Below are 24,726 nucleotides of genomic sequence, written 5' to 3'. Positions count from 1 at the left end.
GAGCAAAAGTCAACATCTATTAAAGGGGTGCCTGCTGTGCCTATGAAAACCTGTAATCTTGGCGCTTGAGTTGGAAGATTAGGAGTTGAAGATCATCTTTTGCTCGCCCAGCAAATTGCAAGGCAGCTGGGGCTGCATATGTTCCACTTAAAAATAGCTTTGAGGCGGTGGTGCAGGCCTTTAATGCCAGCACCTGGGAGGCAGAGGCAGGTGGATCTCAAGGGAGTTCCAAGACAGATAGCCAGGGCTACACATAGAGAAACCCTGTCTTGGAAACAAACAGTATATAAATAAATTTTTAAAAAGCAGAATTTCTCATTAATGTTAATTCCTTTTGTTACCCCAGGGGCTCAATATAGGGAATGTAAATCGAGAAAAGCGAGTGTCCATATCCCAGATGCTACAGAGTGGTCTCTGAGCCTGGGTACAGACTAGACCAGCACCAGAGACCTAACTACAGCCCGCCCGCTCCTAGTGCGCCTGCGCAGTGTGCGGGCTGAGCTGGAGTTGCGTGTTCTCCTGGTTGTGATTTCTGGAGTAACCGCCGCGTTGGCTGTTTGAAGTCGGCCCATGTCGCCTGTACCCCGATCCCGCCCTAATGAGGACACTCTGGGCTCTCAGAAACGACGACGTGACTCGGAGAGCCCACCGTCCGCCTTGCCCACTAGAGGATCCCCTCGGGTAGGCGGTTTCGGCCCTCACCTCAGCGGGCCCGAGGGGCTCCAGCCTGCGCGGGGTGCGGAGATCGCCCGCCTAGTGCATCCCGTCAGCCACCCCAGGTCTGGAAAGCGGCCGCCGCTGCTGGGGATGCGCACGTTGGCCGCCGCCGACTCCTCCTCCTCTTCCATCTGTGGTGGGTACCGCTTCCATCACCACTATGCGGGAGACCGCTCGTGGGCGGAGGACTTGGAGAAGGAAAAGAAGGAGAGCTATAGGCAACGGAGGCTGAAGGAAAGAGAGAGGATTGGAGAGCTGGGGGCACCTGAGGTTTGGGGATTGTCACCCAAGTTCCCTGATCCAGACTCTGATGAACACACACCAGCTGAAGACGAGGTCAAGAATCAGAAGAGCAGCAGTTCAGATTTCACCGAGGAAAAAAGAACAAAGACTGGTCATTCAGCCAAGAGAAAACGGAAGGAAAAAACCTCCAAAAGGAAGCATAGAAAGTATTGCGATGACAGCAATTCAGACTCTCACCTTAATTCCAGCTCTGATAGTGATAAAAAGAAAGTTAAAACCAAGAAAAAAGAGAAGAAAAAGAAACACCGGGCAAAACATCTCAAGAAGAAGAGGAGGAAGAAAGAATACAGTGACACGGGCTGTGAAGCTTTAGAAAGGGAATTTCCAGATGCGTGGATGGAACAGTCGGTGAGTGCGGACAGCATGAATTTAATAGGCCCAGAAGCACCTGTAATACATACCTCTCAAGATGAGAAACCTTTGAATTATGGCCACGCCTTGCTTCCAGGTGAAGGTGCAGCTATGGCTGAATACGTAAAAGCTGGAAAGCGCATCCCCCGAAGAGGTGAAATTGGCTTGACGAGTGAAGAGATTGCCTCGTTTGAATGTTCAGGTTACGTCATGAGTGGGAGCAGGCATCGCCGAATGGAAGCTGTAAGACTGCGGAAAGAGAACCAGATTTACAGTGCCGATGAGAAAAGAGCCCTTGCATCCTTTAACCAAGAAGAGAGGCGGAAGAGAGAGAATAAGATCCTAGCCAGCTTTCGAGAGATGGTATACAGAAAGACAAAAGGGAAAGACGACAAGTGAGAAGAACACTGTGGGACTTTTAACAACAAAGGTTTTGTGTGACCAAAATAAGAGCAAACGGCTTTACCACTTGGCAGTGCTATTGTACTTAACACTTCCTGAGATGTCATTAGAAAAGTTTACAGACAACTGCAGGAGACTAGGCAAAAAGGTGAACGTCATTCCTGTCCCTGATTTACAACCCCGCCCCACCCCCCAAAGCAAATTGTCTTCCGTATCCTCCCACGGTTTTGTGCACATACAAGGTCGTATTTTGCCGAATAAAAGTCAGTGCTATTTATGTGAAGTGTTCCCTGCCTCCATTTGCTACTGCAATTTTTTCCCTCCTAGGAGGATTTTACCTTTTGGAATCATTTGTGCCAGGACAAAAAGAATCTGAGAACAATGCCCAAGAAGTTGAAATCATTTGGAACTATTTGGATCCAATGGACTGTGTTCTTCTGGCTGTTGTTAAGAGACTTGGATAAAGAGATTGAATTTTATAACTGAATAATGTTAATAGAACTTGAGCTTTCCCCTATCTTTCTTTTTCATGGCTCATTGTCTTTAGAGTGGTTTCCCTTACAGAACAAAAGAGCTGCCAAATCTTTTGAAAGAACATTTCTTTTAGGAGGGATTGGGCATTTTCTTACTTTGATGCAAGGCTATTTCTTCATAGTATGAAAGAAGCACCAAATGCTGTTCATTTTAAGATGAAGACAGTATTGCTCTTCCTCTGACCCTGTGCCACACTTTTCCTCTGCTCCCATTTCCTGCCAATGGGATGCATATACACAAATTACAGTGATATACAAGGCTAATGACGATGCTAGTCTTGTAATCTGTTAAGATGTACTATTCTTGAAATTACTGATATAATAGAATTTTTATCACTACCTTTTAGAAGAGGTGAGGTCATAAATCATGGATATAAGAGCCTAGTTTAGCTGAAAATAGATGTAAAAGTATATAGTATTGTTTTCCTCTGCAGAGTCAGGAAGCTGGAGGGTATTTTCTCCCAGTAGCAGTGCTTGAGTCTCTTCTCCACATCTATTACTAAAAGGTACCGAAAGCTTTATCCGCCAGTAATTTAAGGCCATCATCCTGAAGTTGTTCTGCAGTAGTTTATTTAAGGTGCCATATGCGTTTCCAAATATTTGTGTATTTCTCATGGGTTTCTTTACTCAGTCCATTTAGTGTCTTTTTTTTTTTTTTTAAAGACAGGGTTTCCCTGTCCTGGACATACTTTATAGACCAAGCTGACCTTGAACTCACAGCAATCCGCCTGCCTCTGCCTCGGGAGTGCTGGGATTAAAGACGTGTGCCACCACACCCAACTAGGGTCATCTTTATAGTGAAACAGCTTCAAAATGAGATTTGTTGAGAAGCTCTGGATTTTCTGCAAGTTCTTCTTTAACTACAATTTCCTCCCCTGATAGAGGAGAGAAAAGCTCATGGACAGCCTTCACATGTGTCAAAGCACCAGACCCATCTTCTTCAGTCACATCCCAGCTCCAAGCTGACTATTGTAAACACCTCCCAAAGATAGCTCTGCAGAATTATCCATTCCCACCATTTCAGTACCATTTTCTCCTTCCTATTTGTTTCCCTTCCATTTGCACAGTGAGAGAAGTATGGTTCCCCTGTACAGTCTCTCAATAGCACCCGGCCTCAGCTGCCTTTGGGCACAACATAAGCTGTGGGCCCATGTTCCTCACCTCAGTGCTATACTTGTAGAGCTTCCAAGGCCACTGCCAGGAGAGAATACGTCTGACTCGGTATTCTTAACAACTTTTCACCTTCGTTTGGTTAGGTGTCTGCTTAAAATACGTGCCATTGGCTGATGAACAGAATAGTTACTCTGGGGCACCGCAGGTATGGTCAGTGTGGAGGCTACGTAAGGAGGATGAAAATACGTTGAGCAGAGAACAAACGCCTGCTGCAGCTTTGAATTTTAAAATGTGTGTGTTCACGACACGTTTGTAAAGAACAGTTCCTGGCTGAATCCTGTTCGAAGCAGACACAGGGTTTATCCAGAAATCAAGGCAGAAAGGCAGACGTCTTCCAAAGGGTAGTTTAGGGCCACCTAGAAATTAAAAGCACTCGTGGAGATGCATGCAAGGGAGGGGAGGGTTGCAGAGCACATGAAGAGATGTCATTTCCAAAGAAGACCTCAGAGTGAGCTTCAGACCTGCTATAAGGCCTCTGTTGTCCCTGATACCTCAGCACTGCCCAAACTCACTCACCTTATTTGGTAAGCTTCCTTTACAAGGCTCAAATCATGAACTATTAAGGCCCATAGAGTTGACAGTGTGGAGTGGGTTCCAGAGTCTTGAAGGGCAGCATGGTAAAGAAGGACACTGTGATGTAACTTGCTCCAGGTCTTCCCAACGGAGGTTGAGGGAAATTGGTGGAAGCTTAGTTTGTACGTCATCACATTCCATTTTTATATACAGGGGTAGACACTTTGTTTTTTTTCTCACTTAACAGTACATCTTGGAAGTGTTTGTGTCAGTACATACAAATCCAATTTTTAAGTGATTTTATAGTTTCCATTGTATTCCAGTGTTCCTGGACATTTGGAACTCTTCCGACTTAATGTCATTAAAAATGAACTCAAGCCAAAGGCACGTGTTAGTTCACAATACGAAGATGTGGAGCAACACTGACGGAGAGACCGCAGGCTGGTGCCCCAGGCACGGGCAAGGACTGCAGAAGCTTGCAGAGGTGGGTTGTGGTTACTCCTTTTCACCAGCTGTGAGCACCAGCCTTGAAAGCATCTCCTCTGTACAAACATTTATTGGGTAAAGATGAAAGAGTGTAAGTACTGTGGCTAAGTCTGTAAGTTGGCCTTAGCCACTGCCACCGGAGAATATATGATCTGCTGGGGTCAAAATTGAGGAAATTAAATTGCAGTACACTATGAAAAAAATAAGGCTAGAAAGTCTTTTAAAATGGCTTTTCTGGGACAATTATTAATGAAAACTTAAATGTTACATACACTCAAGCTCCGTGCTTTTGGTTTTTGGTAGATATTACAACAGTGCTTTCTAGAGTGATTCCCCAGTTCAAAGACCAACATCACTGTCCTGTCTGTCTCCTCAATGCCACCACTTCTCTCGGCCCATCCCCTCCAGGCGCCCTATTGCTCACTCATTTTTCCTCTCTCCCTTCCCCCCCTCCTCTCATATTTATGCCATCTTAGTCCTCAGAAATTAACTGCAGCTGGAAAAGACCACACAAGACAATTATCAGCTGTGAACAAACTAAAATCCCATACTTGAGATTAAAACGAAAACATGTTTACATAACATAACTGAGTTTTAAAAGAAACCAAAACTTCCACTACAACCAGCATTGTGCTTTTTCAAAAAGCTTTTTTTTTTTTTCCTGTTCGATGAAAGTGGTTTTTATTTTTTATTTTCACTTTGGTAAGGCTTTTTTTTTTTTTTTTTTGCATTTCTGATTTTGCAGTTCTTTTAAAGTGTTCACACTAGTGTTTAGCCATTTTATTTGGGGGAATGTTGGGCTTGTTATCATGAAAACTCTTCAAGTAATACAAAATTAACTTACCAACTGTCCTACAAATGTTTCTCTGTCACTTTCCTTTCTACTTGTTTTTCTGATCTTTGTCTTGCTTGCTTGAGAGGAAGAAACGCCTGAGCAGCTACAACTTCTCAGTACCATTTTGTTGTACGCATGACTTGCTCCCCGTGGGTTACTGCCATCAGGGAGGGACCTGGCTGATAAACATGCCTTACCGAGATGTGTAATTTGATTATATATCCCATTCACCTCAAAACACTATGCTATAAACAGACAACAGCCTTTTCTTTGAAGTGATGATCAAATTGTGGGCTGCAGAATAAAAATGGGACAAAATGTCTAATATTTGAATGAATCATTAGAGTCACCTCTCACCTGTTATGATTAAAAGTGAGATGGCATGAGACAGAAATATGGAGAGATTTATTGTAGAAGCATGAGAGAGAAAGAAGTAGGTGAGGGAGGGGTGCCCCAGGAGAGAGAGAGAGAGAAGAGAAGAGAGAGGAGAGGAGGAGAGCAGGAGAGAGAGAGAGAGGAGAGAGCAGGAGAGGGGGAGGTAAGAGGGGGAGAGGGAGAGAAGAGAAGAGAGAGAGAGAGAGAGAGAGAGAGAGAGAGAGAGAGAGAGAGGTGGTGGGTTGTCCTTTTTATAATCCGGCACACACCTTGTGGCAGGCATGCCAGATTTTTATGGAGGTAATTTTAGCCCTTTACCATCAAAGGGAAGCTTGGCTTGACAATGTATTTATTTTTGCTTTGTTCAGGTAGTGTTCCCAATTCTTATTTTACTATTTCCTCTTTTGGTCAGAAATGCATACTGTGGTTTACTAAAATAGTTAGCATGAATGAAAATCATCCAGTTTTGCTGGTCCATTTGTATGATATCTTAAAGTTACACATTTGGTAATATTTAACTTTGAGTTAATTTTATTAGGTTCATTTATAAGATTTTTATTATTTACAATAAATTCCAGTCCCATAATTTCCTGGATTTTAGATGTGTGTGTGTGTGTGTGTGAATTTATATCACCTATGTGTGGGTACTTATGGAGGATGGAAGAGAATGCTGTATCCCCTGGAACTGGAATTACAGGCAGCTGTGAGCTGGGTTCTGGGAACGGAACTCAGGTTCTTTCAAAGAACAGTGTTGTCCTTACCCCTGAGCCATCTCTCCAGTCCCTCTCCTTTAAGATTTAGTTATGAATATGCTTGTTTTTATTCAGAGTAATGGGAGCTAAGGAAAACAGTTCAGTTGAAGAAGTACTTGCTGCCTAAGCATGGGGTCTCTAATTCAACCCTAGCTGTGGCCTAAAGCCAGACCTGGTGGGGCACTTTTGAATCCCAGCACTAAGGAGGCCAACCCCTCAGGCTCACTGCCAGACTGCTCAGCTTAGCTGGCAAGCCTCGGGACCCAGGCACAGACCCTGTTTCAAAAAACAAAGTAGACAGCTCCCAAGAAACAACATCTGACATTTGTGGTTGACATCTGTTCTAAATATGTTCTCCTGTGCCATCCTCTCCCCCGCCTCCCTCTTGAAATATTGCTGTATTATAGAAGTAGAGAGAGGGACAGAAAACATTATTATAGTGTAGTGGTGTGACTGGCAGTGCAGGGTAGTACCTGATAGATTTACATTTAGCTTTTTGAGAATTCTCACCACTGATTTCCTTTGCCAACAGGCCTGAAAACCTGAGTTGAATCTTTACATACTGCAAAGAGATAATGGACTCTGCAAGTTGCCCTCTGACCTCCATATGCATGCTGTGGCTCACACACATACACAAATACTTGTATAAAACACATAAAAAGTAAAGTAAAAATTTAAAAAATCTCCCTCTGGGTGTAGGCCAAGAAGAACAGGCACTGAGGTATTACCGGGCCCACACTCCCCTTTCTACCTTTGACCTGAATTGGAGAGACTCGGGAGCATTTTACTAAGGTGACCCCACCACTAGAGGGGTTAATTTTCTTAGCTCCATTTTTGTTACTTCCCTGCCTAACTGACCAGGCATTCAAGCCCTGTGTATCCTCCTCACCAGGCTTGAGGAGGCTGGTACTAGGTGAGGCCAGAGGAGGGGGAAACTGATTGCCAGGACCTTTTCTGCAGCCACCAGACTCTTGGAATCAAAACTAGTTGGGTAACAACATCTGGAAAGATATTGGAGATGTACCCTGAAATGACTTAGAAAGGGGTCACACATCTAGGACTGCACCTAGTTGTGACAGGTACAACAAAAAAATCCACTGAAGACCATCCAAGTTCTTAAGCGATTCTGACTTGTATCAGAAACCGCCAACATGGACCCTGAAGCCCTGGAAAACATCATGGTGGTGAGTGTGCTCTGTCTTTCACAACATATCCCAGACAGTAGAAAGAAATGACAAAAGGTAGGAAAGTGTCGGCATGGGCCGTCTCCGCTTGTGGACAGTGTGTAACAACCAGGGCGTTACTAAGTCGGACCTCAGCTACCTTCCAAGCAGGAAGGATGTTGAGACGCTGAGGAAAGAACATCTTTAGAAGACCTTCAGTGCTGCAGAAGATGGCTCAGTGGCTAAGGGCTCTGCCTGTGCTTCCCAAGCAGGATTCAAAGCACCTACATGGTGGCTCACACCCGCCTGGATCTCAGTGAATCTGAAGTCTTCCTCTGGCCTCTGCAGGTGCCAAGAAGCAAGTGGGACATAGACAGACATGCAGGCAACACCCCCCCCACACACACACACACATACATAACATAAAATAATACTTTAAAACAATTGTAAAGATCTTTAGCAAGCCTATTGTTGGGGACAATAGGCCATATGGCCAATTGTTCAGCCATCTTGTCCAAGTCTGCACCTTTAAGTCTCTGTCTTTCCCAGAGCTTGCCTTTCACCAGAAACTAGCTGACCCTGTTGTGAGTCAGCAGTTAGACTAAAGCTAGATGAAGACAAAGCAAGACACCCTGTGTGGCAGGACAGTATGACCCTGCCTGGGATTCCCTGTGTTTTGAGAAAAGCCTGCAGCTGCATTGCTATAGCAATATGCTCCCCTCCCTGCCTTCTGAATTATAAAAGCTGCTGCCTGACCAATAAAGTTTGAGAGTTTGATCAATCAGACTTGCTCTCCTTCTTTGTGTCTTGCATTTTTCAACAGGTGACCTCCCTCCTGAGTTTTAGCCGAACCCCGCAGGTTGGGTCAGCCTATTATAAAGTCAACCAAACTTCTTGAAATAAGATTTATTAAGATATTTTCTGAGCTAGGACTTTTCAGTAATATATGCACCTATAGATATGCATTTTGCCAAAAATATCAGTAAGAGAGAAGCCCCAGTCTCACGAGTGCATTTATATAAGACCGTCAGGCAATACATATCGTGCAAGCCTTATCCTCCGCTCTTCTTGGCCAGTGTGGTCTGATGAACCACATTCCCTGAGACTGCTCGGGGTTTTGTTTTGTTTTTTCGAGACAGGGTCTCTCTGTGTAACAGTTCCTGACTGTCCTGGAACTTGCTTTGCAGACCAGGCTAGCCTTGAACTCACAGAGATCTGCCTGCCACTGCCTCCCAAGAGCTGAGATTAAAAACACGCGCCGCCACCCACCCCGGGCTGACTCCTTGGGTTTTTAATCACTGGAATTGGAGGATGCTTTTCATCTTTGAGTGGCAGGAACCAAGCTGAACAGTTTCCAACTCTAAACTGTACCGTCTCTTGTGATTTGGGGGATTAGGTGGCCTGAGGGTGGGATTTAAGATTTACAATTCAATGATCTTTGGAGAGATGATGGATCAAGATGTGCCAGTTTTCTTTCTAAAGTGTGTGTGTGTGTGTGTGTGTGTGTGTGTGTGTGTGTGTACTGTTGTCCACAGAAAAGGACCACTGGATCCCCTGCAGCTGGAGTTACAGGCTGTTGTAAGCTGAAAACCAAACTGTCATGAACCCAGTCCTCTGGGTTAAGACTGAAAAACTCTAATATTGCAGGGCCCATGCTACCTCAGAATGTCTGGTAACTGGAGACTAGGAGACTTTAAACCATTCACGGGGACTGTTAGCCTGCAAGGCCCAAATGTACCAGCAGGTGAAAATTACCTGTTGAGGCTTCCAGCCTAGAAAGAGGAGCCTGCCTGGAAACCAGGAGCAAACAATCAGACAAATGGGGGGGGGGGGGGCAAAAAAACATTGCAAGTCTCAGGCAATTGAAAGTATTCCTAAGTATGGCTGACTACTGTAGAATTTAACCCCAAATTTTTATCTCATGGCTAAGCCCCTCTATAAAGTTTTGAATGGACCCAGAATATTTATGGGTTTTTGAACCTTAAAAAGGGGATTTGACATCTGCTCCTGCCATGGGAGGTACAAGGCTGCAAAAGTCCCCGGTTACATGTTCATGAAAAAGGTGGAGTCCTATTGGGAGTTCTCGCTGAGATGAACCCCAAACTGTAGCCTGTTTGTAAATGGTCAACAGTGGGGAGTGACAGGGGAGCGAAGGATGGCAGGGGACTTTGTATTAGACACTGCAGGAAAAACTGTGCGCTTAAACCCTAGTAATGATTTCTTTGTTCTGAGTTAATCTGCACACAAGCCGTCTTAACGCCGTGTTTATTCTGAGTTAACTGCAGAACCCTTACTTGATATCACCGGACGTTAACCAGACTAAACAGTGTTGGGTTGCCTACATTCCGAAGTAATACAAGGGAAAAGGCACCGATGTGAGTCTTTGGAACTTCTTAGCCAAAGGTGAGAAATGAATAATAAATAAATAAATAAACTTGAGCACCAATAATTAACTTTGGTTCTCTAGAAAGCTGCAGGTTTGAGATGAGGTCTTAAATTCGCTTCTTTGGATGGTAACATTAAACCCTCATGATCATGCCAGCTTTTGGCTAATGCCCAACTCAAAGACTCAATTCCTGGTCGTGGTAGAGCACATCTTTAATCCCAGCACTCAGGCAGAGGCAGGAGAATGGTTGTGAGTTTGAGGCCAGCCTGGTCTACAAAGTGAGTCTAGGACAGCCAAAGCTACACAGAGAAACCCTGTCTCGAAAAACAAAACAAACAAACAACAATAACAAAAAAAAGGTCTACTTCTCCTGTTCCCATTAACCTCTTTTCTCTCCTACCTAGGGTAGGTGGGTTGGAAGGGAGGTATAGGCATTAAAGAAGACCAAAGAGTTAAAATCCATATCTCAAGGTCACAGTAAGACACAGCTGCAGAGAAACTTAAGCACAGCTGCAGGAAAGTTTCCCCTAGCCCAATTCATGTGACCACATTCCACATTCCTTTCTGCCCGCCTGGAGAAAGGGAAGCCAGATCAAAGGGCCTTGCCACTCTCGCTTTGCTCCCTAGCAAAGGCCAGTTAACACTGGACCTTCAGCTAAAATCCAAACGGGACACTCCCCTCAGCGAAGAGATGAACTTAGGAGATCAAAAGAATGTTGGAGACTGGGTGCCCTTGGCACCATGTTCTGCAGCCTGTCACCTTAGGACACTAGACCCTCTTACGTATCTTTACTGATAAGTACTTGCCAAGCTGAGACACACACACACCGCCCCCCCCCACCCCCCTCCCCGCTTTTGGAACGCTGGGAGGGAAAAGGACCTAACCCTCCCGCCCCCCTACACACAAACCAGAGCAGGGGGTCGCCTCCGCTGAAGATCCTTCATGCTATTTCATCTTTTTTGCCTCCTGGAGATTCTTGGGGTACTCGACACCAGCCCAACAAAAGTAAAATTGGAAAAGGTCAAAGCCTACAGTCGGTGGCTGTATTTACATCGAGAGCTTTGTTATTCTAGTAATAGACATGACGGCTGTATGTGAAAACAGTCCAAATGAAAGGGTCTGTTTTATGAAAACGAAACGTTTTAACTTAGACCCAGGCAGGTCACCATCGAGTCGAGTCATAGTCCTCCCACCGTCCTAGAGTGGAGCCGGAACCTCCTGGGCTGGAACACGGCCAGAGAGAGACGTGCCAGACCCTGCGGCCAGAACGAGAGGACGCTGTGTGATCCGGTTGCAGGGGAGTTGGAATCTCCACCCTTGGACTCTCGAGCTGCGGGTTTGGCAGCTACACAGGAGCGATCCACATCTCGGAGCTGGGAGGACCAGAAGCCGGTGCGTAGCGGAAGCTGCTGTTCCTGGGCGGGGGAGAGGGATGGAAGCTGAGGACGTAGTAGTTTTTGAGACAGTTTCGTGCTGTTGCGCAGTCTTATCTTGGAACGCACTGTGTAGCTCAAGCTGAACTCCTTAATATCCCCCTGCTTCAGCATCCTGACGCTGGTGTTACAAATGTGAGGCCACACACCTAGGTCCTGTTAGTTTTATTTTGTTGTGGGTTTTTTTTGTTTTGGGGTTTTGGGGAGTGGGTGGGTGGGTGGGTGAGCGTTTCGTGTGAAGCCCATTTTGGCCTCTCTGATTTTCCAGAAGATACTCTGGATTTGAACTTCAGTTTCTCCTTCTGCCTCCAGGCCCAGAGCTTATAGGCTGGGGCTACCACACACGGCTTCTGCGGCGTGTTTAAGTAGTTTCCATTGTAAGTAAATAGAATATTTGAGTAGATGGTCCGAAGAAGATGGGTAGACGTCGGCGGCCTTTAAGAGGCGTGCGTGAGAGAACAGCGAATACAGAGGCCTAAAAGCTGGAGCTTGTCTGTATTATTTAGGGGATAACAAGGTCACTGGGGTCTTTACAGCCCAGTGTATAAGATTGCTAGAATGACTAAATGTGTGGACAAGGTGGGCATTTTGTTGTGTGAGGAACTTGGTCTTGGGGTGAAAGACATAATCTGACATGTTTTAAAGCATTTGTAATTGGAAATTGATAATGGGAATAGATTTGGAGGACAGGCGGGAATCAAATCAAGAATAATTCAAAAGTTGGATGTAATTAAAAACTTGCATCTGAGTATGGCGGTTTGTTTCTGTAATCCTAGCACTTGGAATACCGAGGCAGGAGGATTGCCATTAGTGGATACAGAGTGAGGCCCTTGGGGAAAAAGAAAACCTGGCAGGCATTCTGGTGGGCGGTGAAGACTGACTGTTGTGAGCTGTAATAGCTGTGGCTAGGTGGAGCCCACAGCGTTCGCTTTTGGATCAGAAGCACGTGAGCAAGAGAGAGGGGAGAGAGAAATTAAGAACTTTGGCTTTGTGGATTAAAAAAAATGAACAAAAAGATATGAAGTTCAGCTAGCTGAGTATTGTGGTGCACTCCTTTAATCCCAGCATTTGGGAGGCAGAGGCAGGCAGATCTCTGAGTTCGAGGCCAGCCTGGTCTACAGAGCGAGTTCCAGCACTACACAGGGATTCTGCCTTGAAAAACCTAAAGAAGACAGGAGGAGGAGGAATGATCAGCTGTGTAAATTCTTCAACTCTCCTTGTCAAGTTTCAACTGTAGTATAAGGTTAAAAGTAGTTCTTACTAGGTCTCTGTGGAGATTGACTTAGCAAGTAAGGCACAGGTGGAGCAGGGACATAAGGTGTGACCAATCACTAAGAAGAAGAAAAAAATGCCAAAGGGTTTTTCATGTGTGGGATATACAAGGAGCCAAGAAAAAAAACAAAAGGATTGCAAGTTTGATCTTTAAAGCATAAGACAAATTTAGACCATATTAAATGTTTGAAGCTTGATCTCGGTGGTAATGGCGAGTCCTCGTGTGCAACAGGCACAGCAGAGTTAGGTGTGCTTCATTGTCTCCTTAGGAAGACACAGGTGCAGTGTGGGAAATAGGTTGGTGTGAGGTATACCAGTTAGAGCAGTGGTTCTCAACCTTCCTAAGGCTGGGACCCTCCTGTTGTGGTGACACCAGCGTCTTCATAACTGTAATTCTACTACTGATATGAATTATAATGCAAATACCTTTGGAGATAGAGCTTTGTCAAAGGGCTCACAACCCTCAGGTTGAGAACCACTGAGTGTTCTGAGTAGGAGATTGTGTCACAGAAAATACAGTAAGAGTGTGTTTTGGGGATATGAAGCTGTTGAGTCAAAAGAACTCCGGCTGCTAGAGAGATGGGCCAGCAGTCAGGGGCACTAGCCAGTCTTCTAGAAGAACCACGCACAATCCCAACACCCCCATGGCAGCTCAACCACTGGTAACGCCAGTTTCTTCTGGCTCTATTCAGGCACACATGTGACTTGCAGGCATGGACATACATGCAGGCAAAGCACCCATACATGTTCTTTAAAAGAACTTGATTAATTATATACATACGGTATGAAAGGAGGGGCCCGTTTTCTGTCTGAAATGTCTTAAGGTAGCTGGCGCTCGACAGGTGAAACTGCTCTCTGTTGTGTTGACACATTTCATCATATCACAGAACTGAGTCACCGTAATTTATGTATTATGCCTGCATCAGAGTTCTTATTGCCTTTGAAAGGAAATTTGCTTTTTAAATTCTTTATATGTGTCCAGGTATGTACACTAAGTACACTTGTTCTCGGAAGCCTGATGGGTAACTCAGATCTCCTGGTGCTGCAGTTACGGTATTGTGAGCCGCCCAGCAAGGGCTCAGGGAGCCTCAGTCGGATTCTCTGAAAGAGCAGGCTGTTCTCTACCACAGCGCCATCTCTTCAGCTCCTTTATTAGAGTTATTTTAAAGAAATAGGACCGGTTTTTATGTTGATTTTGGTCAACAGATGTCTAAGCAGAGATTTACTAAAATAAAAACATGAAGGTTGAAAGAGGAGTGTTTGGGAAGAGGGTTGTTGGGAGTAGGAGGGGCAGTTGACTGAAATACACATGGGAGTTGGGGGCAGTTGACTGAAATACACGTGTATGACATGTCGGAATGAGATCCATTTCATGCATAATTAATAAATGCTAATTCTTAAAAGAATAAGAAAAGAGTCAAAAAAAAAAAAAAAGAAAGAAAAGAGTCAAAGATTTATTACAAGAATTGCCTCAGCTATCAAGTCCTGAGATCTTCAGGGGGAGTTAGCAAGCTAAAAATAGCAAATAATTTCATTCTAGTGCAAGCCTAAGACCTATGAACCACCAGAGCTGATTGTTTAGTTCAGAGCTGAAGGTGGAAGAAAGACACTGGTGTCTACACTGAAGCTGCTGGAGAGGAAGTCCTGTTCCCTTACATGGGAGAGGATGAGCCCATCATCCTCAGACCTCCGGCTTATCGGAAAGGCCCAGTACATTATGAAGGATTATCTATTTTACTCACTCTGTAGTCTATTAATTTAAATATTAAATCACATCCAAAACAGTGTTTGACCAAATATCTTCACACTCTGTGTTCCAGAAGTGACATATAAACTTGTCACCACTATACCAACCTAATATTTCCTGGCCAATAATTGTCACTTCCTTGGATTTCTTTTTCTTTTTTTTTCTTTTTCCTTCCTTGAATTTGTTTTCAAGCTTCTATTAATAGGTCATGCAGGCACAAGGCTCTCACATCCTGTCTACTTGGCAGGTTGGAATGAAGAGTTGCCTCAGCTCAGGCAAATGAGGCTTCATTGAGTAACATAGCAAGACACACCACAAACAAACAAACAAAATACTAGTAGTGGCTTTTAAAATTAATTACTAGGTTGACCACAAACTTACGCTACTATGCCTGCCTTTAAATGTTTGTTTTGTTTTTTAATGCAAACATCAGATTTCACACATTTCACTTGGTTGTGTCTCCTTAGTCTAGACCAATAGCCTCCCAATATCTGCTCTTTGGTTTGGGGAAATTGGATCCATGCCTGTTGCAGGTGGACTGAGTTCTGGGTTTCTTGGCAAGTTTCCTCAGTAATTAGTGATAAATAATATTTATTAAAAATGTTCCACAGAGCCAGGCGGTGGTGACGCACGCCTTTGATTCCAGCACTCGGGAGGCAGAGGCAGGAGGATCGCTGTGAGTTCGAGGCCAGCCTGGTCTATAAAGCGAGTCCAGGACAGCTAAGGCTACACAGAGAAACTCTGTCTTGGAATAATCTAAAAAAAAAAAAAAAAAATGTTCCACAGGGAATAGGTTCCTTGGTATTGGTGCCATACTAGCAATGCTGCTCCATTTGCTCATTTGCTTACATTTGCACCTGCCAGATGCCTTTATCGTCTCTTTATTAATACGAGGCGTCGTGGTTAACACCGGGAACGTTCATCCCTCTTTTCACCCAGTAGTTTTAGTGTTCATTTGTGGTTGTCAACAGAATCATGTGAGAGTTTAAAAAAGATAATTTTTAAAAATGTATTATTATTTCTAGATTGGGTGGCAACCTATAAAAGTTTTCTCGCTTTGTTTATATATACTTAGGAGAAGCTGTTTTGGAGAAAACAAATGGATAGAAGGAAACAACCCTAAGGAACAGTCGTTTGTTGCTGTTCTTATTACTAGTGCTGCTGTTTCTGTAATTTGTGTTTTTAGCAGTGTCCCTCAGGATACAGTCAAAAGAAAGTTCTCCAAGACAAAGTGCCTGGAGCAAGGGATGGCCCTGGCCTTGGTGAGTGTGCATTGTTGTTGTTGTTGTTGTTGTTAAGTTCTTTGAGTTTTCAACAACATGTTCTGATCATCTTCTGTTCCCATGCATACTTCTTCCCAGATCCACCCTCACAATCGTGCATACTCTCTGGCTCCCCTGAATCTGAAGGAGGAGCTTCAGGTAATGAGAGAACCACTGCTGTTGATGGAATCAGAGGTCTGACCTGGGGGATCCTAACAGACTCAGTTTACTGACTTGCCACTCAGTCTAATGAGAGATGAATGGTAGTGAAATAAGATAGGAATCAATTACTTAGGGTGTGGATACTGGGAAGAAACAGGAGACAGTGTCCTAAGCTGTCTTCAGGGACCTGGAAAGAGCTTCAGGATTAAATGGGGAAAGGACAGAAGCCCAGAGGAAGAGGAGCAAAGCAGTCCTTGTCATTCTGTCTTGGACAAACTGGTCAGTCATTATTTAATGGTGGTGCCTGTGGATCCCATCAGGATAATGTCTGCAGAGTTCTTGGTGGCTTAAAAATAACTTAGTTATTCTTATGTTGGTGACATTAGCCTTAAAGGGGCACTAGAAGCTGTGGGGTGGTGATGTAGGACTTTAATCTCAGCACTCAGTGGCAGGTAGATAGATCTCTGTGGGGCCAGCCTGGTCTATATACCAAATTCCAGGCCAGCCAGAGCTACAGAGTGAAGTCTGAAAAGGAAAAGAGGAGTGGGGCTACTAGCAAGGCTAGGTACATTAGAGACTGTTAAGCTTTGTTTGCCAGTTGTCAGAGAGAGAGATTTTTTAAATGATTAGGGTATATGTGCAAGTTGAACAGAAACCGGACTCAAAGTTTAAGCTAACAAAGGAGTTATAGTTGGAGATTCAAGTTTGCCCTTTAAGCCACTGTTAAAACTGCTGTGCTTGGGAACAGGGATTCAAAGTTCAAGGAAACAGAAAAGGCCCTGGGCAGGAGCCATTGTGCAAACAGTTCAGGCAGCTGCGCTATGAGGAAAGCACTGGACCACGAGAGGTTTTACGCCGACTCAGGGAGCTCTGCAGACAGTGGCTGCGGCCTGAGACCCACAGCAAGGAGCAGATCCTGGAGCTGCTGGTGCTGGAGCAGTTCCTGACCATCCTGCCAGACCACCTGCTGGTCCATGTGCTCGAGCGTCACCCAGAGACTGGAGAGGAGCTGGTGGGAATACTGGAAGATTTGCAGCTACACCATGGAGAAGCAATACAGCAGAAGGTAAGGGGTACACGTGCCTGTTTGCAGGCGAGTAAGAAGCGAGCCCCCAGGTCACGTAGGTGGACGTGAGCACAGCAGTGGGAGGGGCACCGCTCCCTCCCGCTCATCAGTTCTAGCCTCCCCGCACCCTTGCCATCCCCGGGTGTGAGGGAGCTCTCCATGCTTCTGCCTCTTTTCTTAAGTTTCTCTTTGTTCTTTTTTTTTTTTTTTTTTAACACTGAAGTGATTTTATTTTATTTATTTATTTTTTGTTTATAAACCAGTTTCCTGATTATCTGTATTTATCTCTAGGACTCTGCCCAAAGAATCCGACAGACCGTGCTGGTTCGTGTGACGAAAGCCCCTCTGAGAGAAGCCCAGGAGCAGCCAGTCCTACCTGAGCGTGAGGTTCAGAAGCCCGAGGAGAAGGGTAAGGACTAAATGGCGTCTTTCTCGTTTGAATCATAGTAAGCCATGCAGTGCCCACCGCCTTGTCACCTGTAGCATTTTGTCAGGTCTATTGCCATATAGTGTATATACACAACCCACACTGTAACCTCCCTAGTCAGTGAGGTTTTTCTATATACAGTAAACTTAGTATGTATAGTCAGCATACAGTCAGGATTTAAAAGCACAAGCACGCTAACCAACTGTGTAACTGCACACCAAGGAGAACGAAGCAGATCCAGAGCTTCCTGCAGATTGTACATAAGGCAACGCATCTCAGGCCCGGGCGCCCTTATTCAGTCTCTCATCTCCTTCAAGTCTGTAAATGGCAGTGGTGGGTGGGGGTCAAGGTCAGTTTCCTTGGCTCTCCTTTGTCACTGCTGTCTTTCTTAATTTAGTGTCCTCCTTTTGTTTATTTTTTCATTAATTTTTTTTTTTTTTTGAGACAGGGCCTTCCCGTGTAGCCCTGGCTGATTACAACTACAACTATGTGGACCAATTAGCCTTGAAGTTTCCAAAGTGTCTTCTTGATACTTCCGTTAAGTTGCCTTCTGTTATTTTCTCTCCCTTAAATAAAAGCGTATTTATGTTTCCCCTTTGCTTAAAACCCTTAGCAAGCTGGGTAATGCTGGTCTGTGGTTTCACATATGAAAAACTGTGGCCACACACTGGGAGGAGGAGCAGAGAGAGAAACTGGGCAACCACCCCACCCCTTCCAGTTTATTCTGGGTCTCTCCTGCCTCATTCCTTCTGTTCCCCGCTTTCCTAGCCCCGTACTCACTCCCTTTTCCTTCCTCTGAGGCTGCATCATTGTCCCCATCTGTGCTCTCAGGGTAGATTATAGCACAGTTTCGGGCTTCTCTTTCTCTTTCCATAGTTAAACGGCCAGACTTTGTTTTGTGCTCTGAATCTGTTTCCCCTCCTGACCTTGAGTACAGAGTATCTTCTAATGCCTGGGTTCTTATTTCGAAAGCTGACCTGTTCAGTACTAAAAAACTGGCCACATTTGAAAGCTTCAGGAACCTGCTATTCTCTCTTGGAGGGGAACACTTCATATTTCAACATGATGTTTTTGTGAATGCATTATTCTCAAGGTCTTATGGGTCTGGTGGTGTTGATTTATTGATAAAGAATTAAACTATCTTTATGGGATTACATACTACTCAGTGATAGAATTGGCATTAGGCCAACACATCTTCATTTTTCAAAGTACCATCCCTTAATCTGATGGTCCTCAGGTGCCCTAGTTTGATGGTGCTTTCTGTTCTCCATGTGACAAGCAGAATCAAGACTATGCTGTCATGCTTAGTAGCTTCTGTGTGCGTGATGTATATCACATAATAAAATTTAGAACATTTAAAATAAATAACCTCCCACCACAATTCCTATCCGGCCCCAAAGCCAATATGGTTGTCAATTTCTTGGATGTCCAGCTGGATATGCTGACACATGACTGTCATCTTGAGAGGCTGTGAGGAAAGAAGATTGCTCCATGCTTTAGGCGAGGCCAAGTTATTCTACATATGAAACCTTACCTCAAAAAGAGAAAAGAAAGAAAGAAAAAAAAGCCCCCAAAATCATAATTTCTTGTAAATCATTCTCTTTCCATAGTGTGTGGTGTTTTCTTTTTTCTTTTTTCTTCCTCCCCCCCACCCCCGAGACAGGGTTTCTCTGTGTAGCCTTGGCTGTCCTGGTCTTGCTTTGTAAACCAGGCTGGCCTTGAACTCACAGTGATCCACCTGCCTCTGCCTCCCGAGTGCTAGGATTAAAGGCATGCGTCTGCTGTGTGTGTGTGTGTTTGTGTGTTGTGGGGATGAAGAGGTGCCTCAGCTGTTGAGAGCACCGGGATCTTTCTCAGAGGCCCTTGTTTAGTTCCCAGCAGCCACATTGCAGCTCTCAACATTCCATAACTCTAGCTCTGGTGAACTGAATACCCGCTTATGGTCTTCATGGGCACTGCATGCATGTGGTGTGCATACTTACAGGCAGGCAAAATACACATAAATTTTTTTCTTTTAATTATTTTAAATTTGTATATATGGCATGATTAAAATATTTCCTATTTGCAGATTCCTTTCCCTGAACACCAAAAATGAAATAATTAGTGATATACATACTTAATGTTTCAGGTAAGGAGGCACAGAGCGCAAATGAGAAGCTCATTGCAGAAACGGACTCTTGGGGACGAGAGGAGCCATCTTGTACAACACCTGAACCCACTGAGGTCCAGTATGAGGTCTTGCGCTTGGTGAAGCAACCAGCTGTGCCCAAGGAGCAACCTAGCAGCCAGTGCTTGGAGACCAAGGAGGGACTTGTCCAGAACTCAGGCCTAACTGAACAAGAACAGGCACACGCAGGAGAAAAGCCTCGTGAATCTGTAGTGTGTCAGAGCTCTGTCCCTACTGAACATCAGGAAAGCCTCTCTAAAGAGAAAGGCCACCCCTGCCAGGAGTGTGGGAAAGTCTTTCAAAGGAGTTCACACCTCATCAGACATCAGAGAATCCATCTTGGTGAGAAGCCTTACCAGTGTAAAGAGTGTGGAAAAGTCTTTAGCCAGAATGCAGGTCTTTTGGAGCATCTCAGAATCCATACTGGAGAAAAACCGTATCTGTGTATCCACTGTGGAAAGAATTTTAGGCGCAGCTCTCATCTTAATCGACACCAAAAAATTCACAATCAAGAGGAGCCCCGTGAATGCAAGGAGTGTGGGAAAACCTTTAGTAAGGCCCTCCTCCTCACGCACCATCAGAGAGTCCACGGTCGTTCCAAAAACCATCACTGTAATGACTGTGGCAAAGCCTTCAAGTTGACTTCTGACCTCATTCGACATCACAGGATTCACACTGGAGAAAAACCATTCAAATGTACAGTCTGTCAGAAAGCCTTCCGCCTGAACTCACACCTAGATCAGCATGTGAGAATCCACAATGAGGAAAAGCCCTACCAGTGCGGGGAATGCAAAGAAGCCTTCAGGCAGAAGTCGGGTCTCTTTCAGCATCAGAGACATCACCACAAAAGCAAACTGGCTTGATGCGGTTCTCTGTTTGAGATTGGGAATGTTACATTGAGAAGCAAACAGTGCTTTTTAAAAAGGCATCGTGGAGTCAGCATGCTCGGGAGCCATTGGCCTGCATTGTCTCACTCTCCTGTGTTTTATTTAAGCCATAATTAGACTATACTAGTTTCACCCTAGATGGTAGGATCAGAATTTAACTATTCACTACAGAACTTCTCAGAGCGTTTGATGTGCTAAGAACATGATTATTTATCTCTTAAGTATAGCCTCATGGACGAATGAAATCTCTTAAATCAGCAAGTCAAGTGCCTATAGATTTATACAGAATGAGAGCAAGCTGATATTTTTGCAAGCACTATAGCAACAGGCTCCTATAAAATCAAATTAAGGAGGGTTGGGGAGATGGCTCGGTGGTTAAACCAGTTACAGCTATGCAAGTGTAAGCACTAGGGCTTGGATCCCCAGCTCCCATGCAGAGGTCAAGTAGATGCAGTGGCCCGCCTGTGGTCCACCCCTCAGGAGGCAGAAGTGGGATCTTTAGAGTAAGCTGGCTGGCTGGCTTTATCAGCAAACTCTGGATTCAGGTGGGAGGATTTGGAAAGCAATTGAGGGAGTGATCAAGGAAGGCTTCTGATGTTGACCTAAATGCACATGTACCCATACACATGTATACCCACACATGCAAACATCATACACGTAAAAAAAAAAAAAAAAATCCTAAGCAACTGGAGTGATGACTCAGCAGTTAACGTGTTCTGCTCTTGCAGAGGATCCATCTATTTTCTGTCCCCAGCACCTACATAGCAGCTCACAGCCACCTGTAACTCCAGTTCCTGGGATGCTTATGCCAGTTTACATTTCCTACCCATTTTAACCACAGTGTCACACTGTTTCAAGTTATAAATCAAAGTTTTACTTAAACTATACAGGAGACTTTGAGTCATTTGAATGAACTGTCTTGAATTATTGTAAGCAGCAATTTTCTTACTGGACAACTCCAGTGCCAGTAGAGTGACTGCTTGAAAAACACTTTTTAGTGAATTTCCCATGGGGGACCTAGCTTTTTCCCTTTGATACCAGTGATACAAGTTTTAAATGATATTGTGAAATAATGTTGACCATTAAAATAAAGTCAGCTCACAGATATCAGACATAAGAGAGAGCCAAAGGATAGGAATCACAGAGTAGTCAGACGCAGGCACACACCTGTGATCCCAGCACTCGGGAGGCAGAGGCAGGTGGATCTCTGGCGTACAAAGGGAGTCCAGGACAGCCAAGGCCACACAGAGAAACCCCGTCTTCTTTTTTTTTTTTTTTTTTTTAAGGTGTAATTATTATTTATATAGTGTTCTGCTTGCATTTACACCTACACACCAGATGAGGGCACCAGATCTCATTATAGGTGGTCGTGAGCCACCATGTGGCTGCTGGGAATTGAACTCAGGACCTTTGGAAGTGCAGACAGTGCTCTTAACCTCTGAGCCATCTCTCCAGCCCAGAAACCCTGTCTTAAAAAACCATCAGCTTGAGAGGATCATGGTCATCATGTCATGTTGACTGTCTTGCTAGTGATGAGAAGCAAGCTTGGAGGAGTCCTCACAAGCCCATGGCCAGACTGGTAAACACTGCTGTGGTTGGTCATCACACAGGGCCTACGTAGATGGAGATCAGGGCTTCTTCTTTATGCCGCTCTGGGAAGATAAGTGGACCCTTGTAATGATTACAGCTTGGTTTTGCTACACTTGGTTTACAAATAAGTAGCAACTTAGAGAAGTTTCTTTTTCTTGTCCAGTAGGAAAGGCTGGAGTCAGCCCAAGACAGGTCTGACTCTGGTCAGAGTGCTGCCAGTCCCTCCTGGTCCCTCCTGCTAAGTAGGAGGCAGGAGGCCAAGGACTGCTGGGTACAATTCTGACACTAATCTTCCTTTCATCTCTTTTTAGTTCTGCACAAAACAAGGTCCTCTCCTGCTTCCTTTGTCAAAGTTTTGGCCTAAGATACACCCTTTAAGCAAATTTTGGGGAAAGTGCCGAAAGGGGACTGACTGAACCAGGAAAGACCTCTTTTTGCCCTTTTATCCATACTTTGCATGTGATAGTTGCAACTTAAGCAATCATATGGCCTTAAGAACTGATGGCGTGGACTATGGTTAGGTCCCCGGCACCACCAGAATAAGTGTTGGCATATGATGCATCTCCTTGACGTTTAATGCTTATGTCCATAGAAAACCCTGCATGTGGGCATTTCTAACACTTGGAATTCCTAAGCCTCAGAAGAAAGCTAGCTGTTCCTCAGTACATGGAGCCTGTTTTAGAACATGCTTTACGTTTCTACCGTTGAACCTCCTTTAAGTGTTGGTCATTGGTGGTGTGGGAGTGATGTTCTTTTTCTGGACTTTGTATTAATGTCTCCTTTTACTCCTAAACAGCATGGCCCTTAAAAATTAGAGAACTATCTAAAATTTAAATGCACATTACTTTTTGTCAGTTTGTGTGTGTAGTATTTACCCAACAAATATATTTAAAACAACATAAAAACATAATTATTGATAGTGTAACGAGAATACTTTCTTATGGAAATACTGCTATTGACTGTACTGTAAACTGTAAAGAGTTATAGTTTCAAAGTAATTTTTGAATGAAATTAAAGCTTCAAAAATAAAGATTTGGAATGGTGTTTTTTACAGCATTGCTTATAAAGAATACAACTTAAGCTTGCATTATTGAAGCTAAGTAAACTATGTGACCTCTACAATGGAACACCATTGTTGGGATGTTTATAGAGTAAGCTTACAGGGCTGGGAGAGGCTCGGTTGCTGAAATGCCTATGACACAGCATGTGAACCTGAGTTGAGATTCCCATCACCCATGTAAAAAGGCAGAGATAGTGCACAGCTATCAGCCACCTGGGGGTGGCGAAGGGTTATGGGGATCCCTGGAGCTTGATGGCCACCCCGTGATCTCCAGATTCAGTGAGGGGCTTTTGTCTTAAAAAAAAAAAAGGGGGGGGGGTGAAGAGCAATAGAGGTAAGCATCTGGATCGACCTCTGGCCTCTGCACCCACACGCATGTGTGCACCATATAAACATACAGAACAATAATTTTAAAGCTGCTATGAAAAAAAATCGAACCTGTCTTAGAAAAAAAACTGTAAAATTACATATTGATGTCTGTAAATGCTTCAAAAGCTAATATGCTCACTGAGGAAAACATTCCAGGGGCTATCCTCAGAATTTATGAAAACAGGGAGGCTGTGATGATGGGTCCACGGGTGAGGCCGCTTGCCGCCAAACCTAACAACCTGAATTCAGTCCCTGGGAGCCACATAGCAAGAGAACACTAGCCAAGTGTCTACCGGCTGCTTAAAAGTTTAGGGAATGTCTGCAACGTGGATATGCCGTAGCTCATGAAAGGAGCCAGTGTTTTCGGACCTCCACACTACCGCCCATTCACACACACAAATAGGAAATAAATGTAAATATGGCCAACACTTGCATTCACGCCACTTGAGTTTTCACACACATATGCAATCTGTATACTTACTGACCTTGCAGTGTTGTGGGTATTTACTCATCTGACTTTCTCTCGCCGTGCTGGGAAGTAAGCACGTCATGCAAGAGCTCTCCCTCACGTACATCCCACGGGTTTTGGGTTGAAATTATTTATGTAAATATGCATCACTCATTCATTAGGAGAAGCTGGTGCCAGGAAGGAAAACCATGACCTGTCCACCAGAGACAGGGATAATGTTGCAAACCTGCACGACGGCAGCCGGAAATCGCCATTGGATCTCCAGCTCCTTCTACAGGAAGTGCCCCCTCGGTGCTCGGCTCCGTCTGCAGGAAGTGCGCCCTGTCCCTCATGCCGTTGGACCCCTTCCAGCCGAGCTGCACCGCCGCTGGCTGGGGGACTAACAGCAGGCACCGTCAGGCTGTGGCGCTCTGGCCTCGCGGCTCCGGTAGCAGCCTTTCTTGAGTGAGCTGCGACACGTCCCCGTTGCACACATTCCCTAAACGTTTAAACAGCGAATAGGCACACTTAGATGCTGTGCACTAGGCGCTGGCGTACAGTGATAGCATAGATTCTGGGCACAGTGGAGCACCGACCAATGCCCCTCAGGTACATCTATTACGTCCGTCAAGGAGTCTCCCGGTCTTTGTTGGGTACGAGGTATGTGCTGCGCTTCTAGGGTTTATGCAGAGTTCTGCCAGGGGCAGGGATGGCTGTGCTTTGATCTGTAACAGAAACTGAAGGATGGAGGGCATACACCTAGCGGCACACACCCCTCTGGGAGCTGTGTGGCTCGGTTTTCCCCATCTGTATATTAGGTTTGAGGGTGGCTACGAAAGCTTGTGC

At 44.8% G+C, this 24,726-nt stretch overlaps 2 protein-coding genes across 2 annotated transcripts; both read left to right on the top strand.

The window, feature by feature from the left end:
* Positions 1–502: 502 nt before the first annotated feature.
* On the top strand, positions 503–1,790 carry Nkapl (NFKB activating protein like). Its single transcript, XM_051168433.1, has one exon. The coding sequence runs from the start codon at positions 571–573 to the stop codon at positions 1,768–1,770; it is 1,200 nt and encodes a 399-aa protein (XP_051024390.1). The 5' UTR covers positions 503–570; the 3' UTR covers positions 1,771–1,790.
* Positions 1,791–15,449: 13,659 nt separating this feature from the next.
* On the top strand, positions 15,450–20,797 carry Zscan26 (zinc finger and SCAN domain containing 26). Its single transcript, XM_051169181.1, has 5 exons — positions 15,450–15,704; positions 15,804–15,863; positions 16,615–16,932; positions 17,224–17,341; positions 19,488–20,797. The coding sequence occupies exons 1-5, from the start codon at positions 15,690–15,692 to the stop codon at positions 20,387–20,389; spliced, it is 1,413 nt and encodes a 470-aa protein (XP_051025138.1). The 5' UTR covers positions 15,450–15,689; the 3' UTR covers positions 20,390–20,797.
* The last annotated feature ends 3,929 nt before the right edge of the window (positions 20,798–24,726 follow it).

Source organism: Acomys russatus, chromosome 3 (genome assembly GCF_903995435.1).
Source record: "Acomys russatus chromosome 3, mAcoRus1.1, whole genome shotgun sequence".
NCBI classification, from domain to species: Eukaryota; Metazoa; Chordata; class Mammalia; order Rodentia; family Muridae; genus Acomys; species Acomys russatus.
Note: the sequence above shows the minus strand (reverse complement) of the source record. Positions and strands in the feature narration are given on the sequence as shown.